Genomic DNA, 25,210 nt, shown 5'->3' on the forward strand with positions numbered 1-25,210 from the left:
TTACTTTGAATAAAGATCGTTATTTAGCAGTACTGAAACAAAGAGGCAAATATACAACCAAAGGGCAACTGGGGTTGTCATAAGTACAATAAAAAAATAATTTAAAAATCCTAAAACCTGAAGTACAGTAATTGTGCATCTTAGCTGAAATTTAGCTAATTGTGTTCACCCAATCATATCATTCAGTTCAGGAAGTAATAATTAAGTGTTAAGCTATTATTTCATTTGAAATTAAAAAATCAGCTAGCAAAACCATGCCAGTTCCTAATGAAATAGACATACCCTTTGTCAGTCTAAGCAAACAGAAGTAAAATCAGGTGATTCCCACCCCACACCCAGCACTCACAACTAAAGCTTAAGTACATACTGCTATGGTCAGATTTGTAATGTTGCTTACCCTTCAGCAGCAAACATGAAAGAAATGTTTTGTTTATAGAACTTTCCTCCAACAGCAATGACAGTATGTGAGTTATATAAAGTAGATATCTTCAACCTCATCATCCACGCGACTGAAGACCCACTTTAAACCCAAACATGCATTTTGGGACCTATTTCTCCATCTTTTACTATATATTTACATGGTTGCAACCCACCTTGGCTCAGGCCAGACTCACTAGTGAGTCACAACCCACCAATTGAAGACCAGTGACACACAATGTATAAGAGCTGAGGGAGTACATGGGAATGAAAGGGAATTTTCCTCACAGGAACGAGATGACAAAAGCTAGTAAGAAAGTGCTAATTCTTTTAATAGTAAGTGAAGGTTTGGTTAAAGCACAGGTTGTTAAGTATTGCTCTCAGCTGTGTTGTTCTTGAGACTACCTTTTTGCCCTTGGAATGATAGAAATCCATACTTTCATTTACAGGGTCCCTGTGGTTAATAAAAAGGAATTAAATGAAAGCTTTAATGTTAAAGGAGACTCCAACGCTATTGTGTGCTGCCAGTAGAGTAATACTTCTCTCACAGTTGGGCACTGGGGGGAAATGGAGTCCTTCTGCAGCTTGCTTGCGGTGCTACAGAGCCACAATGCAGGAATGCCAACTTAAATATAAAATATTGGGGGAGGGGAAGGTAGTGCTTTTTTCTAAAAAAAAATGTTTAGGGATTCTCTCATTTTGACTCAAGAAAATCACTATTTTATAGTTCAAATTGGGATAAATAAATACAGTAAATGGACAAAAGTACAAAAATTCACAAAATGTTTAGGGGTATGCGTACCCCTGCATACTCCCCAGAAAAAAAGCACTGGAGGTAGGTATTCCCTGTCCCGTATAAACAATTACAAGACACAGTGCACACATACACCAGTTGAATGGTAATGCCCATCAACTTTGAGGGGCAGCAGGCCCCCTCAAATACTTTATGGGGGTGGTGAGGGGACCTCAGCCCCTAGGAGTTGGCTCCTATGCCACAAACTTGGGCCCTGTGTGCACTATTTATTTAAAGCAGTATCATACCACTTTAAATAGTTATGGCTTCTACCAAAGAATCCTGGTGCTGAGGGATATTAGAAGGCCCCCATCACCCTTTACGGAGCTACAGTTCCCTAGGGAGAAGGATTGGTTGTAAAGAACTCTGAGAATGGAAGCGCTGTGAGGGGGAATAGGGGTCCCCTAACAACTCTCAGCACCCTTAACAAACTACAGTTCCCAAGATTCTTTTGGGGAAGAAGCCATAACTGTTTAGAATGGGATATTGCTGCTTTAAACGTGTAGTACAGATGGGGCCTAGGGCATGTCAGTAGTCTCTTCGTTCTGGGAGCTTTTTCAATCTGAAGGATCTCATTACCTCAGAAGGGCAGAGATTATGGTGGGCAGGGTTGGAGCTAAACATGGATGGTTGCACTTCTTTCTCTTACAGCCCCACCCTTTCTTGCCTGCTACCCCACCCCCTCCCACACACTCCTGCTCACTTGGGGCTGAGGCTAAGGAGGAACATCTGGGCTAGTGAGAGGATCTTGTGTGCCACATGGGAATCCCTCCATGGGCCTCATCTGTCCTATAGGCCAGCAGTTCTCCCCCCCACCTCTATGAAAGAACCTCTGGGCCCTTCCTGTTCCTCCTCAGTGCCGCTGCTGCTTGCTTACTCGCTCTGAGTAGCTGAACCATGAGAGAAATTTACAGAAGGAGCAGTAACCGTAACATAACTTGTCCTATCTGTCTGGAAGTTTTTGCAGTTTTGCCCCAGAGGAAGAATTACGTGAAAGGGCAATGGCAACAGTGTTGGTGAGATCTCACTCAGAGAAGGTGGTGACCATCTTAACCAAGCCCCCCTCCCAATCCAACTTGGAACCAGCACACTATAGTGCGCTTGATTATTTATTACAAATACACATTTGTTGTGCCAGAAACAGTGCGTTTGCTCTGTATTGCCTGAATCCTTCCACCTATAATTCATTTTGCACAGATGTTATGTGTTTCACCTGTGGCCCTCCAGATTTTTGCAAAAGGAAACAGGTAGGGTATCACCATGTTATACAATATTTGTCAGAGTGGCAGAGCACTGCCAGCTACTTTCGCTTTCAGAGGAGTCTTTAATGTGACATTTTTTGTGAAGTGGGTTAATTTGCATGAAACATGAAAGATGCCATTTACAGAAATAGAACTGACAACCGGAAAGGGCTGTATATGTAGCTGTCAGCTACTAGTCTGTGGGAAATAGACAAGTGAAGCAATAACTCATGATGAACCCAGTGCAAAGGAAATGTTCAAAGCACACTGTATGTATTAGTGAGAAATCAAAGCCACAAACCTGACACAGAATGTACTAGAAAAGACGCATAAAGTATTGCAGAAGACAAGTCATGACAACTCTCTGCCTAGTAAATCTATGGTGCCCATCTAAAAGAAAGGTGGAATTTTGCCAGTGTGAGACAAAAGAAGTGGAAGGAACAGGAGCTCTGGTCCAGATATACCAGCGTTTTTTAAACACTGAGCAAACTCTTCTGAATTTATTCTACCTGTTGCTTCCTTCCAACTGAAGACCAACGGATGATTTTGAGAAGATTCTCATGAGACGCTGTATACAGACAGACCTGCCATATGCAAGGATTTGTGGATTGAGGTACTACAAATTCAGTGTTTAAGGCCTAGTTGTTGGAGGGAGGTTGACACCATCTGTCTGAGGATCTTTGTTGTTGTTTAGTCGTTTAGTTGTTTTCGACTCTTCGTGACCCCATGGACCAGAGCACGCCAGGCACTCCTGTTTTCCACTGCCTCCCGCATCAAATTCATATTGGTAGTTTCGAAAACATTGTCCAACCATCTCGTCCTCTGTCGTCCCCTTCTCCTTGTGCCCTCAATCTTTCCCAACATCAGGGTCTTTTCCAGGGAGTCTTCTCTTCGCATGAGGTGGCCAAAGTATTAGAGCCTCAGCTTCAGGATCTGTCCTTCCAGTGAGCACTCAGGGCTGATTTCCTTCAGAATGGATAGGTTTGATCTTCCTGCAGTCCATGGGACTCTCAAGAGTCTCCTCCAGCACCATAATTCAAAAGCATCAATTCTTCGGCGATCAGCCTTCTTTATGGTCCAGCTGAGGATCTTACCCTTCCCTTAAACTCCCCACACACACCTTCATCTGCCCTGCATACATGCCACAAAGCAGGAGGGTGCTGCTCCACGGTTTGACAATTGCTATGCTCTGTGTGCATACATGTGGGAAGCCATTGTTCTGACAAATCTGTGTGAAATATTATGCTTACTGTTGCAGTAAAGATAATAAACTGAATGTCAGCGACCTGTACATCCTGATGATTGGATACTGACAAGCTGGAATTAGTTTGAACTAATCCCATGACCATGCAGTTAGCGGAATTTTGAAGGAACCATCAGGAAATGAGTGTATATGGTGCTGTGGGAGAGATGTTATCAGAGCCGTAGCTAGGTGATCTTGCGCCCCTGACAGAACCATCCAGATTGCGCACCCTAGCCACGTACAAATTAGCGCTTCTTTCCGCCTCTCCTCCAACCCCTCAACCCCCTGCACCCATTCAATTCACCCTCTATAACCATTTCTAATGAGGCAATAATTGATATTTATATTTATGGACATATTTTTAGCTGATTTTGCACCACCCCTATTGCCTGCACCCCTGACGGGGGCCCACCTCACCACCCCGTAGCTACGGCCCTGGACATTATGGGGATAATGTTGGGGGGGGGGCATTAGCACCAGGTGGCTTGGGGTTCTGCTAGAATGTCAACTGAACCCGTGGCCTTTGTTTCATATTGTAGGGAGGCATCTTTCACACAGTTGTTTACAAAGACATTTATCCATGGATCACATATCTCATATAACAATTATAGCATTTAACTAAGCAGTAGCAAAAGTAGCACAAAATTAGAATAATCATTAATTATTTTTAGCAGTAAATGTCATCAATTATTTTTAGTAAGAAAAGGAGGTGGAAGGAACCTTGCATGAAGAGGCATAAAAAGTGGGGAAAGACAAAGGAAGAGTTAAGTGGGAACAATCTAACACAATTAGCTTCTGTGGTCTTGGTTTAAAATGAGGTGACACTAATGGCACTAAAAAAAACCACCCTTGATTCCAGTGTCATCTGTCTGTCCTATGAGGTGAGGTCTTGTCCTGGTCTGACCAGAAGAGGTCTAGTCCTACCTGCAAGAGTGCCTCTCTCCCAACTGTCCAAGCGGTGCATCCAGCAGCAGAGGCCCTACTGGCTTCATGCACACCATACTTCAAAAGCGCATGATATCTCCCAAAGAATCCTGTGAACTGTAGTTTGTTAAAGGAATTGTAGCTGAGAATTGTAGCTCCATAGGAGGGGTAAACTACACTTCCCATAATTATTTGGGGGGAAGTAATGTGTTCATATTATTTTTCAGCTAACTTGACCTTCACATAATCCATTATTCTAGTTGCAGGTAGGTAGCCATGTTGGTCTGCCGTAGTCAAAACAAAATAAAAAAAATTCCTTCCAGTAGCACCTTAGAGACCAACTAAGTTTGTTATTGGTATGAGCTTTCATGTGCACACTTCTTCAGGTAACACTCTCTCTGCATGGAGAAGGAAGATCCCTGCCTTCCCCTTCCCCTGGCCTACGCATTCTCTCCACCAATGAACAGGGGAGGGGGATTGGCCAGTGCTATGTGCCTCCCCTCCACCTGCAAAATACCCCACCTAGAAATGTGGCTGCCCCACATGTGATTGGTCTACATAACAAAGAAGGCTGGCTACAGGGCTGGACCCCTGGATCAGCCCAGTTAAAGCTTGCGTCCTATTTAAAACAGAAAATCAATCAAAGTCCTTTCATTACATCAAATATGATTGCACTCAGAATCTAAAATGTATAGCTTCTGCATCTCCGTACCCTCCAAATGCAGTTTGCCCAAAAGGTTGCTTGTTTGGGGGTGGGAGAGGGAATTAACAAATGCTCATTAAGATTTTCTGATTGTGCTCCAAACTAGTTCAACCAGAATGTCTTGTTGCTGATACCCTTTTGGATTGGGTGCAGCAGCTATCTCTCCTGCTGATCAGTCGGTTAAACCCTCCAATGCTTACGCATCAAAGTCTTGAACATAGCATGAGCAGAATTATAGCCGGAGCCTATCATCTGGAATCTGCATAGTTTTCATTATTCTAAAAGCATTGTTACAACAATCTTCTAATGCTGACTATGAACGTTTCACTATCACTTCTGTTAGGCCACAAAAAACAAGTTGTCAGCTATGGCTGCTTTCTGTTTAGATAAACCATTGAATTCACAAGATAGAAGGCTTCATTGGCTCTTATGGGACAAGAAGTAAACACTTTCTACTTGAACTAGGAAAAAAGAGGCGGAGGGAATTAAGCTGATGAAAGCAAGTAACTGCTGGCCTAGGAAGTAGGCACTTGAGCATTGTGCAAAAGCATTTTGTAGCATAAACTGATTTTATATATGTTCCTGCATTTCTATTGTTGATTATATAGTATTCATTTAATTGTGAGTGCATATGGGGAAGTGGGTGTGTTCAAAGAATTATTCAGTTGTGCCTTGTACATTCCCCATCTGTTAAAAAAAGTGGGATAATGATACTCAATTACCTTCCTTGCAGGGATGTTACACAGGCAAATTAATGATTTGCAGATGAAGAAGATTTGGTATAATACTGTGTAAATACTGTGGTGGGAAAGTTGTCTTGATTTCACTCTCTCAACATTTGAAATGTAGCCACTTGTCCCAAAGGGCTAGTGGCTCTTGAGAAACACACACACACACACACACACACACACACACACACACACACCCCTAGTCCAATGTAAATAAAAACCTAGGGCGAGGGAATATCTGCTTGTTGGAAGAACAAGTTCTCCAACAGGTGCTGAGAAGATAATAGAGATTGCACCCATCTGATATGCAGTGAGAGGGTGTTTCAAAGGACATGTAGACAAGGGACAAAAGATGCCACACTACTCCAGGTGATGAGCCATAATCTCAATATGGGTCAAACACTTCAGGTGTGTCAACTGACAAGAACTATATTAACTCATGCTCAGCAAGTGTTCTCTATTTCCCTGTTATGGTTATGCCATCAACCACATACAGCAAAACCACATGCAGACCAATCCTGAACACCTAAAATGAGCACTTGTGTGTTTTAAAACCATTTGGAGTGCAGTGGTCACACAGGGATGCATAGTGACTGCTTCATTTCACAAAAGTTGCTAAGAAGGGTACCTGCACATTTTGCTTAATAACTTTTTTTTAGGTGGGCTATATGATTTGATTATTTATATTTTTTAAAGAAAGTTTAGTGTATGGGGCCTGTGGCAACCTATATGTTCTGTTGCTGATGCTTTTGTTGATAATTTGCTTTGGGGTGTTTCATGGGAAGTGATTCAGAAAATAAGTGCCTAGTTGTTCCACATGTACACCTAAGGAACACAATTTGCATTGTTAGCTTAGGTCATGGTACGCCACAGCAAGAAGTGGTATTTCCTGGAGGGAGGATTAACAACAGGAAAGTCTCCTAGAGTTTGGATGGCATGCCAAGTCAAAGCTTTTGGTTTGGTTACAGCTCATGGTTAGTAAGGAGAGAGCATAACCACAAATGCATATTGTTTTCCAGACAGGGTAGTCATTGATTGTTCTTTTGTGATTTCCCCTCTTCCTCTTCCTCTACACACACACACACACACACACACACACTATATGTACCTATTTGTTTGTGGGAATTTTTTTTTTTTAGTTATTGTTCAGACTTAGGGTTGCCATATTTCAAAAAGTAAAAACCAGGACACCCCAAAATTGTTGAGCTTTTTAATTCCCCCCCTCCCAGACATCAGTTCCGCCTTTGAAATCCCGGTAATGTATGACAGCCCTAGACAACATGCTAATCAAAATCTTGGCTTAGTCCAGTGCAGTGTAGCACAAAGCATGAGAGAAGATCAAAGTAGATCTTCTCCAGAAGCCTTCATATTTGCACAATTTGGCTCAGTATCTTGTGTAAACCAGGTCAACAAATCGGAATATAGAGTCCACAAATACAAGGTTTATTATATGAATATGTAAACAAAACACATATGAAGCTAGACTGGCAATGAATGAGTCAGAATCATAGAGGAAGCCTATGCCTTGGCAGACCAGGCAGGAACAAATAACAGATGGGAAGTATATGAGATCAGGGCTTTCCTAAAAAAAATTGTCTTTTATTGAGAAAAATACAACGAAACAGCAATGAAACGGCTAACAAGGTTGTTCCACAGGATGACCTTAGGCTGCCAAGGAGTTGAAACAGAAAAAAGGGAGATTGCAGCATAAGTTGGGGGAAGAGGGCAAATGTAAAGTATGCATTTTTCAGTTAAATATCTGGCACATGGCCAGGTTTGGTTGCTACTTCATGCATGGTGCAGGCTTATAGTACGAAATAAAAAATGTCGTTTAGTCACTAGCTCAGCTCAGACAATGGAGCAGTGAATCAAGATGCAGGTACCAACTGCAACGCTAAAGCGTGTCCTCCCTAAAAGAGGGCATGTGTCGGGGTGAGACCTGGAGACCGACCTCCTGGTTTTGGATGGGTCTATTGGATAGCCACAACACCCGAATTGGTAGGTCCCTCGTTGCTGGGTGTAATCTGACCAATGGGGTGAAGCCTAAATGATTTGAGGGACCTATTTAATCCCTTGCATGTGACCCAGAGATTCTCTTTCGGCTCGTGCAAACACCTCTCCCTATATTTAGGGTATTTTGTGATTGACCTTGCTATGCCGTTGTGTGTCATCTGTCGTTGGGACAGGGGCATGGCAAGAATTTTCCCCACTTTTCTGATTGGCTGTTGCCATTTGGGTTTCACTTGCCGCGTAGCAAATCGTCACAACTTGTAAGGTTGCGGATAGGCACTGGTTCAGGTGATAGGGATGGGAGAACGGTCTCGCCATCCTTATGTGAAGGGTATTCCGTTAAAGGAATCTAGGGACTCAACTTGGTTTGGTCAACCCCCGAGAAGGGGTTGTGCCCGGGCCTGAGTCCAGGGGAGCATCTGGGAGAATGGACAGAGTCTGTTCCTGGGCTTTCCACCTACCTCAGGTGTTCACCCTTGGCTGATGTATGTTGGTGCCGTGGGTCAGCACTACCTGCAACGGTGTAGGGAGCTAGTCGAACCAGAGCCTATGCAACCACTCACTATTCTGTAATCAATAAAGTTGTGGCCTAAATTCTGCCAAAAACCAAAACTAAAATTTGAGTCAAATGTGTTTTTATTTAGGGGGGAGGTCTCTGGGTCTGAACATGCAAAACAGGTCTGCTAGGAAAACTAACTTGTGGAGGCTGAAGAGAGACACAGGGCAGAGTGGAAGGAAGCCCTATGGAGAGTATGAGGCAAGAATGGTGTTTCCATTCCAGGCACACACACGCAACAGAGAGAGTTGTTCTCAGAATGACTGACAAGCTGGTGGAGTGGCAGGTGTTTTTTTCCATTATCTTTTATTTGACAATGGCCTATTTTTAGGGTGAGGCTTTTCCTCGTACAAACTAAAAGTGAAAGGAATGTAGATGACAGTGGTGGAATTTCCCTCTGCAGGCAATGAGTGCAGAGTGCAAGAGGAGGTTGTGTATACCTTTTGGGTGGAGTCTCCAAGCTTGAATGGGTGTGATTGCTTTTAATGGAAGCTGCCAGACAACTTGTTTGTTGAGCATTCATTGTGATTTGTTTGCAGGGAGGCTAGCTGACATTTATTTATTTCACAAAATTTATGTATCATTTGATGGCAATGAAATCTCAAAGTTGCTTACAATGAAAACCACCAAACAATAAAATTATCAACAGAAAGTTTAAAAACAATAAAGTATTCAAAACATAATTTAAATCCACAATAAACTAAAAACCAGATTAAAACATGCTTTTTATCTACTGAAGAGCTTCAATAGCACATTTCAATCCTATAAATGCTGCTCCCTCCACATGCATACAATGCAGCTAGCACGTTTAAACAAAACAAGCAAAAGCCTTATGCTCTGGATCGCTGAAATAGCATCCACTGATTATGAAAGAAAGAAAAACACCACTGTGTACTACTATGTGTGACACATTCCTAGTATAATCATCATGCTATATTTGTTCTGCAGTTTATTCCTTAATAAAATGCTGACTCATTCAGGTACTGGTGCTATTTGTTCCAATTTGCCTGTTGCACAAATGTAATTTGCTCTGTAAGCAATTCCGATTGAGGTCAAATAAAAGCCATGTGGCCTATTTAGTTCCCCAACAAATAAAGAGCTTAGGAGAAGGCAAGGCATGCCACATGACCTCCTGAGGTTGAAACCTGCATGAAACCCTGGTCCAGCAAGGCCAGGCCACCCAGGGGGCAAGGTGATCCCAGTATTTATCTTTATCTCCCCACCACCACCACCTTGTTCCTGATGTAGAATATGTACAGTGTTGGGATTGTACAGTTAAATATATGCTGTATCCAGTTGATTAGAGGAGCAGACTTTAATCAGTGTTGCTGAGAGTTCATGTTATTTTGCTTCTGGGAAGTTAGAGCAATAGAAAACAAGAAAGGAAATATTAATTAATGTGCATTTCCTCTGTCAGTGAGTGGTAGCTTTCCCTTACTAAATTATAAATCAACCTCATCCTTCATTCAGCATCATAGAAGAGTACCCATATAGAGCTTTTTGATAAATCAGGGCAAATTAATTTAAATTTAATTGATTACAGCAATTAAAATGGCCATGAATGCATTATATGGGTGAAGAACTGGATTTTCCAGGTATAAGATAGTGAACTTTAATTGCTATGGAGATTGGGGAAGAGGAGGAGGAAATCAGACATCTCTACTATAATAATTCCATCAACATCAAGCCCTACAGAGTTGAGACATAACTAGCAGCTATAATCTACAAAAGTAAAATAACTGCTTTGCCCCTAAGGGACAATGGCACCATCTGTACTATACATTTAAAGCAGTATCATACCACATTAAAGACTCATGGCATCCCTCAAATAATTCCTGGAACTGTAGTTTAAGAGTGCCAAGAGTTGTTAGGTAACTCCTCTTCAGTTCATGGAGCAACAATTCTCAGAGAGATTGACTGTTAAACCGCTCAGGAAGTTGTAAATCTGGGAGGGGAATAGGAGTCCGTCCCCTAACAACTTTCAGGGACGCGGGTGGTGCTGTGGGTTAAACCACAGAGCCTAGGACTTGCCAATCAGAAGGTTGGCGGTTCGAATCCCTACGACGGGGTGAGCTCCCGTTGCTCGGTCCCTGCTCCTGCCAACCTAGCAGTTTGAAAGCACATCAAAGTGCAAGTAGATAAATAGGTACAGCTCTGGCGGGAAGGTAAATGGCGTTTCTGTGCACTGCTCTGGTTCGCCAGAAGCGGCTTAGTCATGCTGGCCACATGACCCGGAAGCTGTAGGGCAGCTCTCTCAGCCAATAAAACGAGATGAGCGCTGCAACCCCAGAGTCGTTCACGACTGGACCTAATGGTCAGGGGTCCCTTTACCTTTACATAACAACTTTCAGCCCTCTTAACAAACTACCGTTCCCAGGATTCTTTGGAGGAAGCCATTATTATTTAAAGTTGTGTGATACTGCTCTAAATGTATAGCACACATGGGATCCCTGCCAGCATTTCTAAACTGTCTAGTGCCCTTCTCCAACCAGGTGCCCTCCAGATGTTTTGGATTACAAATCTTATTAGCCCCAGACATGTTAGGAAACATTCCCAAATGCCAGCAGCTGATATATCTCACAGTTTAACAACAACTGAAACACTGCCATGAGGGAAAGAATGAAGACTTTGTGAAATAAATGAAAAACAAATGTGAATTTATTTATTAGCGCCATAAAGTAACAGTGATGCTTAAAGGAAAAAAAGATCTTACCTTAATTACCTATACTGAAAACACTAGAAGAACAAGCAAAAGACCACATACATTCAGACTTATTCCCTGTGGGCGCTATCTCCAATTTAAGAACCTCCAAGAAACATTTGGCTTGAAAGCCTTTTTTGTTCTTTCTTGTTCCCATTAGAGGACTCCCCAGTCAGATCCACAACTCACCCCTTTGCATAGGAACAGGAGGTGAAGAAAGGGATGAAAAGCCTGGTTTTCCTGGGTTATAGATGGAAAGAGAGAGGTCATGTGATAACAATGTGACTCAACTAGAGCAATTTTCCAAATCAGCAGTTTGCTTTTTCTGCCAGAGGCTGAGCAGCAAGACAGGTAGAAAAACATCTGACACTTTTTCTTCCTTCAGTTAAGAACCTGTCAGCCTCTGTCTTGCCACATAACTATATCCCCTCTCCTTTTTGTTTAGATTAGACCTAGGAGTCTTGAGCTGGGGTGGTGGAACCTCAGGCTTGGTGAGGACTGAATATGGCCCTCCAAACCACTCTATCTGCCTTAGGGACTCTAGCTATGCTCCCTCCCCAGGCCACACCTCCTGCACATCCTCCTGGAGGGCTATTGTCTGGCTGGGATGTTTTTATGCCTCTTACTTGCCTGGATGAAGGATAGAAGACTATGTGTATTTGTGTAGAAGCCTCCAACTTTTGCATGGGTGGAATGACACATTCTACTCATGTAAAAACACACAGATTCCTAGACTGTCCGCAGACCGGATATAGAAGGCTATTGGGCCACATCCAGCCCCCAGGCCTTAGGTTGCCTACCCCTGCTCAAAGATAAGGGCTCTGATATTACATCCGCAAGGTCCTTGGATGCAGCTCATCAGGCCCTGGAGATTTAAATTCATTTGAAGTAGCTAGGTGTTCCCTTACTGCCTCTTTTCCTATCTTGCGCTGCAGCTCCTTCCTTACACCATTTATTCTGTTATCACCAGGTTGGGCATCACGTTCCTTTTGGGTGAAGGCAGAGGCAAAGTAGGTGTTGAGTAGTTCTGCCTTCTCTGTGTCACCCAACAGCATTTCCCCGACTTCTCCACACCGAGGACCTACCGCTTGCTTGTTCTCCCTCTTGCTTTAGAATGGGATGTTAAAGCACAATTTCATCTATTAATGATTATATACAAGTTCTCTCATTTCATTGAGGGACTTGCTTTTAAAACACTGCAGGCTATTGTGTAAACAGCTGTGAAACTTTACTAAATACTGCTGTAAATGTGCTGACTGTTCAGCTATTGCATATGCAAAATCTTCTTAAGAGGCATCTGCCATACAACCAGTTTAATATATAAGCATCTTTTCGCTTTTGGACATAGCTAAGCACTTCAGTCTCTGTTGACCATTTAGCAGATCAAAGGCTTTGTGCTGTAATAGGAATACCAACTAAGACACAGTAATGTCTCCACTTATTGGTAATTGCATGCCTGATCCAAAAATTAGACCCGCAAACACCTGCCAGACGGTAGGACCAACCAGGCAACAGACTTCTAATGCTCTTAGTTTTCAGCTTGTGCAATAAAATTGAAAATGTAGGAAAAGGGAGCAAAGTGAGTATCATGAGGAAAATACTGGCACCTTTGGTTCCCAAGACACACATTTTTAAATCTATCAGTATACTAGAACAAGGGAACATAGAAGCAAAGCAATATAATAGCTATGTGTATTTTACATTCCTGACATAGGGTTGGTTGTATATTAACATAATTAGTCTGTATAACCTAGGTTTAAGCTTTGCCATTATACTGGCAGCTCCCACACTGCAGAGTGAGCTATCAATTTCCCACCCCTCTTAATTAGTATAAACAAAACGTACAAAATTGCACTAGTGTGCTGACATGCATTCTTTCATCATTGACATGCAAAATAAAAGGGAGCTAAACAGTCAAAAACTCCTCAGGCTTTCTTCAATTCTTTGGTGGCTAAACTGAACATTCTGACATCTTATTTTGGGGAGCTGGGTCTTGTGGTTGGCAACTGTGGGGAAACATGATGCAAAATTAGACAGGCTTCCACCAAATAATCACGAGAACTTCTTGACACTAAATCTCAGTCTGTGGGATGAGTGTCCCTCTTTTTACAACTACATGTTGATGCCTTTCAAGCAGGGCAGATTCTTTTTATGGTCTCTCAAGGTTAAATTAAACGTGTATAGGGTTGGCAGCAGTGGATCAACTAATAGCTCCTTCATGGGCAGTTCATTTACTCCCATTAACCTCACCTCACATGGAAGAAAATGACAAACCTTTTCCTTTGTTGTTCCAAGTTTGGCACAAGAAACTATAACATCCTTTCTTTCTCCTGTCATCTCTCTCCCTTTTTATCCATCATTTTAAGTGCCTGATAAGTGCACTTCGAATGTCATAATGCACAAAGTGGTCCGTCTTACTTTTGAGTCTGTCGCATTTGCAGGAGGCGAGATTAATGTTTGAGGGCAGTGGGTGGAGTCTGCTTAGGTTCAAGACTGCTGTGATTATGGGAGAAAGCAGAACCTCTTGGGGTATGAATGCTATGGACCCCATCATTATAGGCTCAGGTTGCTTATGTGTGAATAAACCATATATCATAAAGACACCACAGTCTTCACTGTGCCTCATTTTCCAAAGGAAGCAGACCCTGGTGGGTAAGGCGCACCATGAACTCCCTGGAATCTCAAACCACTTGGAGACTGGGGGTGGCAGGTAACAATACTTTGTTGTTGCTTGCAGGGGTCAAGCAATGCTGTGCGATGGCAGAGCTTAAATGAGACGGGGACTAATTGGCAACTCTGATGGACTTGTCTAGACCCTTTGGGAAACAGGTGGTGAAAGAAATCGGGGGAAACTTGATATTGGTCCCCAAGTAATGTTTGTTGTCAGTGTTTGAGAAGAAGAATGTATATTGTGGAGAAAGAGCTAGTAATTTAACTGTTGCAGCTCAACTGGTCATTTCACAGAGCTGGAAAGATTCCTCATAAGTTACTTTGAATACGGGGTATTCAAAGGCAAGGTTATTGCCATTTTGGAAACACTAACCCATCATTTAAGGACTCTCAGAGGCCAGGCACCCCCAGAGGATTTTGCAACAATTTGGTGTAAGTTTATTTCACACACGAACAAAGAACCATTTTGGATTTTCATTCCATCAAAGTATGAGTTTATCTGGCCCCTTTTGCCCGTCCTTCTTATCCTTGCCTCTGTTAGCTCAGTGGATGCCCCTGTTGTTATCAGATGTATTGGAAGTATTTATTATGACAATTGTTTGGGTCACTCTCTATATATTTATCATATGCACATACTTTTCTTTCAAAATTAAAAGGGTTTAAAGAAAAGAAATATTTTTTAAAATAACATTTTTGAAATGAAATGAAATGACAATTAAACATACAAAGAAAAAAGGAGCTACACACTGAGGTTGTTGATTGCATTCACAGTCCGTGGGAAGAATAATAATTATTGGTACTGGAGGGTAATAACAGTTTTTAAAAAGTGTTTGTTGTCAACCACATGGCAAACCATTATATATATATATATATATATATATATATATATATATGAATGATGACAACAATGTTCAAATGCCTCTGGTGAAATATGCTACTATTTGGAATTCTTAGTAATTCTCCAGCTTCAAAGAGATGATATCACAAGACCTCAAGGGCAATACTGTGATACTCAGAAAAAGCAGGGCTCTTATGTTCTTAACCACAACCAAACATGTGACCATAAACTTTTGGGTTACTGCCAAAGCATGAGACCAAAGGTATGAACCTCACCGTTCTTCAGAGATTTGTATCTCATCCTAATCACTATTCACTTTCCTTCTCAAAGCTCGCTTTTATTTGGCATATTACACTAGTTGTTTTTAGCATGGAAACTGTTTACTGGTGCATTTGAAGTGGAGCAGGGAGCTAGCTGTTAAAGTGAAAAGGCAGCAAATGAGGATTTTGCATTTGAAGAACTGGGTATCAAAAGTTTTATAGCAAGAGTTTGTGACGAAAATTGCTACAAGGAGGAAAAGAAAAGAACCACTAGGGAATTTAACTAAGAATATATCATGAGGCAGGCTATTTAGGGACTAAAATTACACAGGAGAGAATGGCAAGGGACACATACACTAAAGACAAACACAGCTACAATTAAATGTTAAATATAAGGTGTCACATCTTTTATCTAGTAGTACACAACCTGCAAGCCGCTGTAAAGTGAAGTAATTAGGGCCAAGTAACCAGAATATACGTGGGAGGCATTTGGCAGAGGAAGGTTCAAAGCTAAGTAATGAGAAGATTTCAATGAGAGGCCATATTTCTTGAAAGGACATTTTAGTAGCTTTGGGAATTATCTGGAACCAGGCCAGGAACATAAGCATACAGCTAATAAGATTTGCCTGGGAGAAAACCAGCATATATAAAGGCATGAAATAGGCCTTCTTTTCTATTATTTACTCCATACATCTCCTGATCCCATTCCTGTTAAAGCCAATGTGATAAAAAGTAGATGGCATGTAAAGAAATGGATCCAATTAAAAACGTAGTAGGAGGGAACAGAATACATTATTTTGTACTTTTCGCATCTTCAGGTTTATTGCCTGCTGAAAAATAAGGTTTATCTCCATCCCTGTACTGTAGTAGATAACTCAGAACAGATGGGTAGAGCCTTCCACTGAACAGAGGGTAAAGCAGAATTAGAAGCATTTTTGCCCGTAAGACTTTAATGGCCACTTCGGAGCCTCTCTCTCGCTACTTATGTGCAGCTTTTGCTTATGTTAACATGGAATGAAGAGCAGAAGAGACATTTATAACTTAGATGTGCATTATTTTCCATGTATGTTTTACATTCAGATTACAAACTGATTTAGGCAAAAAAATGTTGAAGTCTTGTGCGTAAAAAGCCTTGTGCCATGGGAACAGCTCTTCTTCTTGCCACAGCGTTGTTTGGTGGGACTTGGCAAGTTTCATTCACAAAGGCCCCATAAGTCCCAGACCGATTACTGAGATCATCTATAGGGACTCCCTATTAGCGGTTCTCCCACGGACCAGAAGCACAACTCATGTCAATGAGGAATCATGTCTTCATTATAGTGGGTCCAACTCTATGGGACTGTCTCCCATTAGAAATCAGGCAGGCACTGTGGTTTCTTGTGCATGGTTAAAACAATTTTATTTCAGGAGGCTTTGGCACTACGAATGGTTTAATATCTTTATTTCCTGATGTTTTGAACATGTTTTGTATGTTGCAAATTTCGTATGCCCTGTATTTTTTTCTCGTAAGCCTCTCTGAGACTGTAGTCCTGTACAGCGTGGCTCATGGGGAAATTGGCGATCGGAGGCAGGCTTCCAATCATCCACAGCCCAGTAGGGAAGCATGCAGGCGGTTTCCATTTCAATCCCCGGCAACTCTGGTTGGAGTACCAGGGCTGGGAAAAACACCTGTCTCAAACCAGACAGATAATACTGGCCTAGACAGTCCAATGCAGCTTTCATATATGTTCAAGCTGCCACACATCTGAAGCTTAATGGGACTACTTTTACAAGAAGTGGGAACAGGCCAGGTTTTGGCCTTCTATCTCATTATTTGCATACAATTAATTTATGTGAACAATCCCTCTTAAGTCCCTGGGTCTAATTACCTGCAGGCGGCGAAGCACACCTGTATGGAAGACAGAAGCCCAAGGTTTCTGTGAACTTCAAACAACAAAATAGTTAAATTAGTATTGTTACTCAGTCAGAAGGGTGCCATTTTGGTTCATCTCCATTTATTTTTGTTTTAAATTATTAGGGCTTAACCAGATGACTCATTTAAAACATACTTCTGTGGCATCTTTATGGCCTTTATGGACAGTCCAGCAATCCTATATTACAGGGTGAGGTGCAATGTATGGAGCAAGAAGCAGAGAGTGTTGAAATGCTAGAAAAGGGGAGGAGGAAAAGGCCTATAAAACAAAGCAGGGGAAATCATGGTGTATTGAAGGGTGGCTTCTCTGGTTTAGGCAATGGTACAGCAGTCATCCTCTAAAATTTAACAGGAAAACATAGGAAATAGGCTATATAACTCACAAAATGCCATTAGACTTGGAGACAGGAAGAGTTGCATAGTTCATGACTAGTGACAGAGCAGACATTAGCCAACCAGTGACCTGATACTTGTGCAACTACATTCCACAATGTATTCACAATCCAAACAAAATATATTTCCATCAGAAATGGGAAATGGGGAAATGCATTTTAACAATGAGTTAAACAATGAGTCTGCCTTGGGTTAATTACTGGAACGATTAGATTTCTGCTGTATGGAAACCCCTAAGTTACCGAGGGTTTGAAAACCCATTGGCTACCCTCACCTGGTTTAGCTGGCAAGTTAAAGCTGTTTCCTGGGGTGTGGCCACTGTCACATGTGGACAGCTTCTAGGAGCCACAGGTGAGAGCTAAGTGTAGGGTGGACAAAGGTGGACAAACTACCCCAGGAGCACAGTGTGTCCCCCACCAGAGGTACCATCTCTCCCCTAACACCCCATACAACACCACAATACATTATATTTCCAGCAGATGACAACACAAATGTTTGTTTGCTTATTGGACAGTATAAAAGAAAATAGAACCATAAGAACAGTTAAAAGCAGCAGTTTTAAAGGCCTGGAGCACAAAAGTAAGGATCAAGGTATTGATCTCACTGGCTTTAGTAGAAGCAAAAGCTGTTTAAATGTATGCCCCCGCCCCATCCTGTAGGTCCAATCCAGCATGGTTAAATTTGGAATTTCCCTTTTGCATTGGTACAGGCACATCTATTTTCTTTTAAAAGGCAGAGATACAAAGTGATGCTCTCTAGTGATCTTGCCACAAAAGTGGACTGTTACGAGATGGCCTAAGTGTACAATGAATGCACATGGCAAATAAGCACACACTGATGCACCAGTGCCATAGCAAACATATTTGACAAACTACAAATCTGTATATAAATTGATTTATCAAGCACATTTGCCGCCTTACCAACCTTTGCCATGTAATTCATCTACCTCTCGATTTTTCCTCTCTACTGAGCAGCCTGTCAGACAGCCCAGCCATCTAGGTTGTTAAAAATAAAACAAATAAATCCTGCAAGCCAAAATGTTTGCTATTTTCCTCTCTCAATTTTACATCATCTTCTCCCAAGAAATATTACTTGTCCAGCACATGCAATGAGCGGTTCAGCTCAGACTCCAGTTTGACATGATACTACCCCATCAGAGCATTTTACACTGTAAGATAAAGATAGAATACCTTTTATCCACCCATACAAGGCAATTCCTCCCACTTCTAGCAACTGTAGTGCCATTAAAAATCACAGAGCACTTGGGGGGGGGGGCAGAGTGCAATCCATCAGGAACTGGGCTCTCCCACACAGCAATACATGCATGGCACTGCTGTACCAGGCTGTACCTATTGACACAAGTGACCAAATTGTTCCCTTGTAACTGCAGTGAGATTTACATAGAGAATCCTATAGAATGGCTGCCATAAAAATAACAGGGCAGACATTGATCTATTGGACTGGAGTACTTTTAAAAGTAGTTTCTGCTGTTATGCATTTATTTAAAGAATTCATTAAAGGATGGAATCATAAACAAGAAAAATGTAATAAATAGTAATTATATAGGAGGCGTTATTGTTTTCATTTGTTGTTACGGTATGTATTTTTGTGTTTTTATATTGTAAACCGCCCTGTGATCTTTGGAATGAAGGGCACTATAGAAATGTAATAAATAAATAAATAATAAAATAAATATACACTTCTACACATGTCTACTCACAAATTACTTCAAATGATTGGGACTTACTCTTGGGTAGGTGGGTGCAGGATTGCAGACTAAAGCAAATGTCAGAATATCACCGGCAAAACGAATTTAAGTTGGGCCCTGGATTTGCTTTTCTCCCTTCCACATCCTTTTTTCCTTTCGTGCTGCGTCCTTTTGACTGCACGAAGCCTGCAGGCAGGGACTGTCTTTGTTTAACGGATTGTATGCCAGTTGCTCTGGGTGCCTTTTTGGCTGGCAAGCAGGTTAAAAACACTCTCGGGTCAACAAGTAAATAATAAAATATGAACTGCTTTCATGCATAACACACCCACCCAGCCCACCTCTTAGGACAGAGCTCTCCTGAATTGGCTTAACACAGAACACGTACAAATATAAAGTACAACTTCACATTACAAGAAAATCCTTTAAGAGAGCAGTAAAAGTAACAGGCCAGATAATAATTGAATATATGAATTAAATTTTGATGGTGTGTGGATGTCAGCGTCCCTCTAGTCTTGGCCAAAATAAGAAGTCAGAAGGGCCGAAGTCAGGCTAAAAAAAGCCCTGGAGCGCAGCGGGGCGCGCTTGGCTTCTCCTTCCCTTTTTGGGTCTTCCCACGCGGAGCATGAGACGCGCGCCTCAAGCCGCGGCCCTTTGCTGACTTCGCGGCTCCCGCGCAGCGCGTTGCTGGAGGCGAGCGCCGGCCCAGGTGAGGCGAGGCGGGACATGCCGGCTCCTCCCCGCCTCGCCGGGCTCCAGGTGTCGTTGGCAGCTCGGCAGTTGAAGGAGCCGTGGCTGTGGCGGCGGCGGCGGCGGGAGAATGGCGGACTCTCAGCTGCTGTGCCTGGACGACGCTCACGTGAACGAGCGGGTCAGCGAGCACCACCCGCGCTACTACTACAGCGAGGAGCAGCGGAGGGCGCTGGAAGTCCTGCTGGCCAAGGGGGAGAAGGCGTACAAGGAGCGCCTGAAGAAGGACCAGCTGCGAGACTTCCTCTCCAGCCGGGAGCTGCAGGCCTTGCGGGGCGGTTGGCGCGCCTACGATGCCCACCTCGAGGGGGGCAAGCCGGTGGTCGGCCCTTCGGGGAAGCCCCTGTCCTTGGCTTACTGGCCCGAGAGGTCCGACACCGAGATCCCACCGCTGGACATGGGCTGGACCAACACTTTCTACCGGGGAGTCAGCCGCCTCGGGCTGTATACGCACCCGCGCAAGGAAGACAACGCGCCTCACGTCAAGCAAGTGGCGCGCGAAATGATCCAGCAGGCGCAGAAGGTGGGTATCTCGCCTGGGGGAAGGCGCGCCTCTTCGGAGGCCTCGACAGCCGCCTGCTTCGTGCCTTTAGAAACGCGGATTAAGGGGGGCGCGTCACGTCTGAGTGTTTTTAGGTGAAAGGGGACTGAGGCATCAAGAGGAAACTTCTTACTTTGGGCAAAGTTCGTTTTCAGCTCCTCAGGACCCAAGGCCGCTTCTCCTACCGTAATAAACAAGCACGTGCGCCTTTCTTCTGCTAACAGGCAACTTTTTAGTTTATTTTAAAGGGTTGCCTTTCTCATAGAATTGTAGAGTTGGAAGGAACCCTGAGGGTCGTCTGGTCCAAGCCCCTGCAAGGCAACGCAGCCCAAGGGACCTCATAGATTTGCCTTATTATGGAACGACCCAACTCCACAGGACAAGCCCCAACATGATTTTGTAGTGTCCTGTATTTTGAGTTTTTCATCCAAGAAGTTCCTTCATTATGCCACATGGATTTCTCCTGCAGAATATATGCTGCAATCACATGCCCTCTTCAGAGGAAGGGCACTTGATAATAACCATAAATCTACAATCTGTTGTGCTCTCCTCTTCAGGTCACGTTGAAATGAATTACAGGTGTACAAGTACTAACCAGCCATGGTTGTGCCCTTTCCGCTTACTTGTTTTATGGCACTTTTATCCCTTACTTCCTCTAATGGGTTTTCCCCATTTCCTTAATACCTCACAACACTTTGTTAGGGTGGGCCTAGAAGTGGCGAGTGGCTGAAGATTATTTAGTGAGTCTGGCTGCGTAGAGACATGAAATTAGGTCTTCTAAGTCCTCACATCCTCACCATACATTTAAAACATGCTTTACTATCAGACTATCACACAGTCATGGCTTTCCTGCAAAGAATCCTGGGAACTGTAGTTTATGGATGCTGTGAAGTATAGCTCTGAGAGGGGTAAAATATAGCTCCCAGGATTCTTTGGGGAAGAAACTGGATTATTTGGAGTAAATGATACTCCAGCCAATACACCAAGGACTGCTGGGATAAAGAAACAAATATTGGGTGAAAAAAAATATAAAATCCAGCAGCTACTCACACATATCTCCACTGCTTTCTCTGTGTTTTAGGATTGTGGTGCATGTACCTGTCAAGGACTGCATCCTTCTATTGGGCCACAGTCTTAGACACACTTAAATACACTGAGTTTAGTGGACTTTATTTTCTTGTAAATAGGCCTAGCCATGAACAGACTAAGTCATAAGACATTGGTCATAAAAGGCATTTTTTTATATAGGGAAAATCCTGGAAGTTTTGAAGAGCACTGAAGTAAAAGACAGTCTGAGGAAGTGTGAAATATAAAATAGGTTCTAGACAGGAAAACTGGCTGAAATGTCTTCTTTAATAGAGGGCAACTAACAACTTTAAGGGCACCCCGCAAATTACTCAGAAGTAAATATTCCTAGACAATTTGCTTATAGTATGTTTAAGAACTTCCTAAAATTATAATAACTGGTACTTAGAGGAGCCAATTTTAATCATTATGACCTCATTTGAAGGCTCTAGATTCTGTTTTGACTTGTATGGCGTTAAAATACCACAAATGAACTTATTATTTCTACTACATTTGTAGTGGTGGTGGTGGTGTTGTTGTTCAAAGTGTCATGTGGTTCTCCCCACCACCTTTGATACTCTCACAAGAATCCCATGAACTCCACTAGACTGAGAGAATAAGTCTGCGACCCTGTGCACACTTACTTCAGTAGATGCTGTTGAATACGATAACACATACTTCCTTCCCTAGGGACACCTGAGTAGAGACTACTGCATTCTGTCAGAGATACTGTACAGTAGTTGCAATATTCCTTCATTAAGCAAGGAATTGAACTTTCTGATTTCCAAGGTCCTTCTATTTACAGTATTACAATTCTATTCTAAACACAGAGTGGATTGCACTGGGCCAGGGTCACCCATTGACATTCATGAGTCTGAGCAGGCATTCAAGTCCTGACCTTCTTAATACTAGGAATATAGGAAGCTGCCTTATACCAAGTCAGAACCATTGGACCATTTAGCCTGTACAGTATTATCTATACTCACTGGCAGCTCCTCTGCCAAGATTTCAGGCAGGAGTCCTTCTAGCCCTACCTGGAGATGCCAGAGATTAAACCTGGGATCTTTTGTATGCAAGGCAGAGATCTACCACTGAGCTAACCCAATATTCTAACCACCACTACATTTGTGCTACTCATATAGTTAAAATTAAACTGTATTCCATAAAAGTATGAGTACTCTGATGTATGTCTTTTGTGGATAGCAGTCTTAGGCCTAAATACTGAGCATGCACTGCTTACTCAACTTCACATAAGACAGAGTAGTAACACCTCAGACATCCTTTTCCTGGAGACTGTCAGGATTGTGTAGTAAGTATTCTATTCTAATTACACAATTGTTAGTATAGAGTTCTAGATTAATTAATTCATATGAATTTTAAAGGTGTGATGCAATATGCAATTGTATATACAGTACATGAAAATTACTATTGTATCCACCCTTGGATGTGTAATCTTGTTTTAATTGGTTGGTAGCCAAGCCATATTCAGAGTAGACCCACTGAAATTAATGGACTCAATTTAATCTAATTCCATTTCATTAATCTAATTCCATAACAGAATAAGCAATGGAAGGAGAGAGTTACAGCCCAAGATAGGAAAAGAGGTGGTAAGGGAACACCTAAGTACTTTAAAGGAATTCAAATCTCCAGGGCCTGATGGGCTGCACCCAAAGGTACTAAAGGAGCTTGCAGGTGTAATCTCAGAGCTTTTGTCTTTGAGAATTCTTGGAGAATTGGTAATGTCCCTGCAGACTAGAGGCAGGCACATGTTCCCATCTTCAAAAAGGAGAAAAGATTCCCTTTACAAATATGTTCAAATGAAAGTATTATTCACCTGTGAGCTCCATCATTATTGAGAGTAAAGGTTCTATAAAGTCTTAGATGAGCTATACTTTTGCAGTCATTCGACCCCCAGCCTTTAGATACTTTTAGCTGATGTCAGGGAGGGCAATTTGCCAAACCTTCGAGTACCAGCAATCCAAATGGGTAAGACTGGAGGTCTTACAGTATTTGGCAGTGGAGCCCCAGGCTTAAGAGATAAGTTATTTGCTTTTCAAATCCTGCTGTTTCCATACACAGGTTCAAAAGTGCCAGGTGGAAAGATGGAGCAATAATTTGTTTAGTTATCAAAGAGATCTCAGCAAACACCTTATTCCAAAAATCAGCCAGCCCACATGTGCTTATATGTGCCAACTGCACAGCAGCCCCTCCAACACTATGAATATGTACCTGGGTGCACAAAGGAGAGCTGTCGTTGAGTAAGGTACTAACCATGTACCAACCTGAAAGAGGGCTATTGGTTTTGAGACTACAAACTTCTGTATGTCCCAACTGGATTCCCACCATAACTTTTGACTCTGGGCCCCAAAAGAGACATTAATAAGGAATTTTATAAGTACAATATAGAGACCAGTGCCTGTGTCATGTCTTTAACTGATTGTTCAAAAGGAGTTCATTACCTAGTGTCATCTCTTTTAGTAGTGGGACTGATGAGAAAGGACCTCAGTTGACAGCCCAGTAGCCAGGGAAAGGTTTTATCACCTCTATATGGTTTCATATCAGCTATAGAAAGGGAACTGTTTCTGTATAATAACCCATTAAGCAACATAGTTTACAGGATTTCCATGACACAATATCCTAAGATATCCCTTTGATCCTAAAGACTGGATGATACTGTAGTGGTTTAAGCAAGGACAAGCCTGGTGCTAATTAATATCATTGCCCATTTAATCCAAACCTGAAAGGTCCTTAGAGAAAACATGCTGGTTATCCATGTCAGGATCTAAATTTGTACAAACCTGGCAATGGATATACTATGTTCATGACTACAGTGTATTATTAACTAATTAACTAAAGCCAAAGTGGTGGGACCACCATTGCATCTGCAGTCGTGCCGCTCATTGAGGCCATGGCAGAGGGTAGGGTCGGGACCCAATTGCTGCACCAGCTCCTGGCTGGTGTGTGATGAGGCCTGATGCCATTGTGTGGCAGCACTAAGACAGTCTCAGGATCCAACAAACCCAAAGCTGGCTTAGCCCTGCCCCCTCCTCACTCTTGGAACATGACAGGGAGAGCAGGACTGGGAATTCTCAGTACCTTTCTCTCTGCCTCCTGATTATTTTGATCCTTGTTCAGATTTCCTGGCTTCCTTCTCAAGTGTCATTGGAGGCATTTCCAGACAGCTTTCATTGTCAGGACCTGAGAGTAGTGTTCCATACTTGTTTAGACAAGTGAGGTGCTTTAACTCTTGCTTGTCTCTGCTGGGTCTATACAGTGGACGGGTCAGTGTAGGCTGTGCCAGACATACTTTGGTTTCTCATGCTTGTTGTTGGCCAGGAGAGTGGAGTTACTTTGCCTTTCCCTAGGACACTGCATGCTTCCAGGGACCTTCTCTGATCTTATAATTGAGACTGAGGAGGCTAGAGTTCCGCTCTGAATGGAAATTCATTTATTGCAGCTAATGCAAAAATAAACTGTATGCCTCAGAAATTTTCAGAAGCCAGTAAATGCAAAGTAAAGTTCATGGAATGAGTTATTTTCCATTAACTGTGCACCGATGAAGTTTAGTGTTATTAAACCGGTGCTCAGTGAAGCCTCTGTGTATCTCTTGCCACTTCATTAGTAATCAAAATAAACTCGAGATGTCTTACCGTGTCACGTAAGTGGTCTGTCTAGCTCAGTTTCCTCTGCACTGATTGGTAGTAGCTCTCCAGGATTTGAGACCAGAAACTTTCCCTCCCCAATCCAGAGGTGCCAGGAG

General features: G+C 42.5%; 1 protein-coding gene across 5 annotated transcripts in view; it reads left to right on the forward strand.

Moving 5' to 3' along the window:
- Positions 1 to 7,765: 7,765 nt before the first annotated feature.
- TNRC6B (trinucleotide repeat containing adaptor 6B) overlaps positions 7,766 to 25,210 on the forward strand; it is a 149,899-nt gene continuing 132,454 nt past the window's right edge. Inside the window, exon 1 of one of the 5 annotated variants that reach the window (XM_081877569.1) lies at positions 7,766 to 7,785. Coding sequence is in view for 4 of the 5 variants with exons in the window: in XM_081877566.1 (XP_081733692.1) it covers positions 19,915 to 20,367 (453 nt within the window). In the remaining variant the exon portion in view is untranslated. Of the gene's footprint in view, positions 7,786 to 16,866; positions 20,368 to 25,210 lie in introns of those variants that run through there. The other 4 variants (XM_081877566.1, XM_081877568.1, XM_081877561.1 and 1 more) reach the window with 4 other exon arrangements.

Source organism: Podarcis erhardii (genome assembly GCF_964252035.2).
Source record: "Podarcis erhardii genome assembly, chromosome: 10".
Taxonomy (NCBI): domain Eukaryota; kingdom Metazoa; phylum Chordata; class Lepidosauria; order Squamata; family Lacertidae; genus Podarcis; species Podarcis erhardii.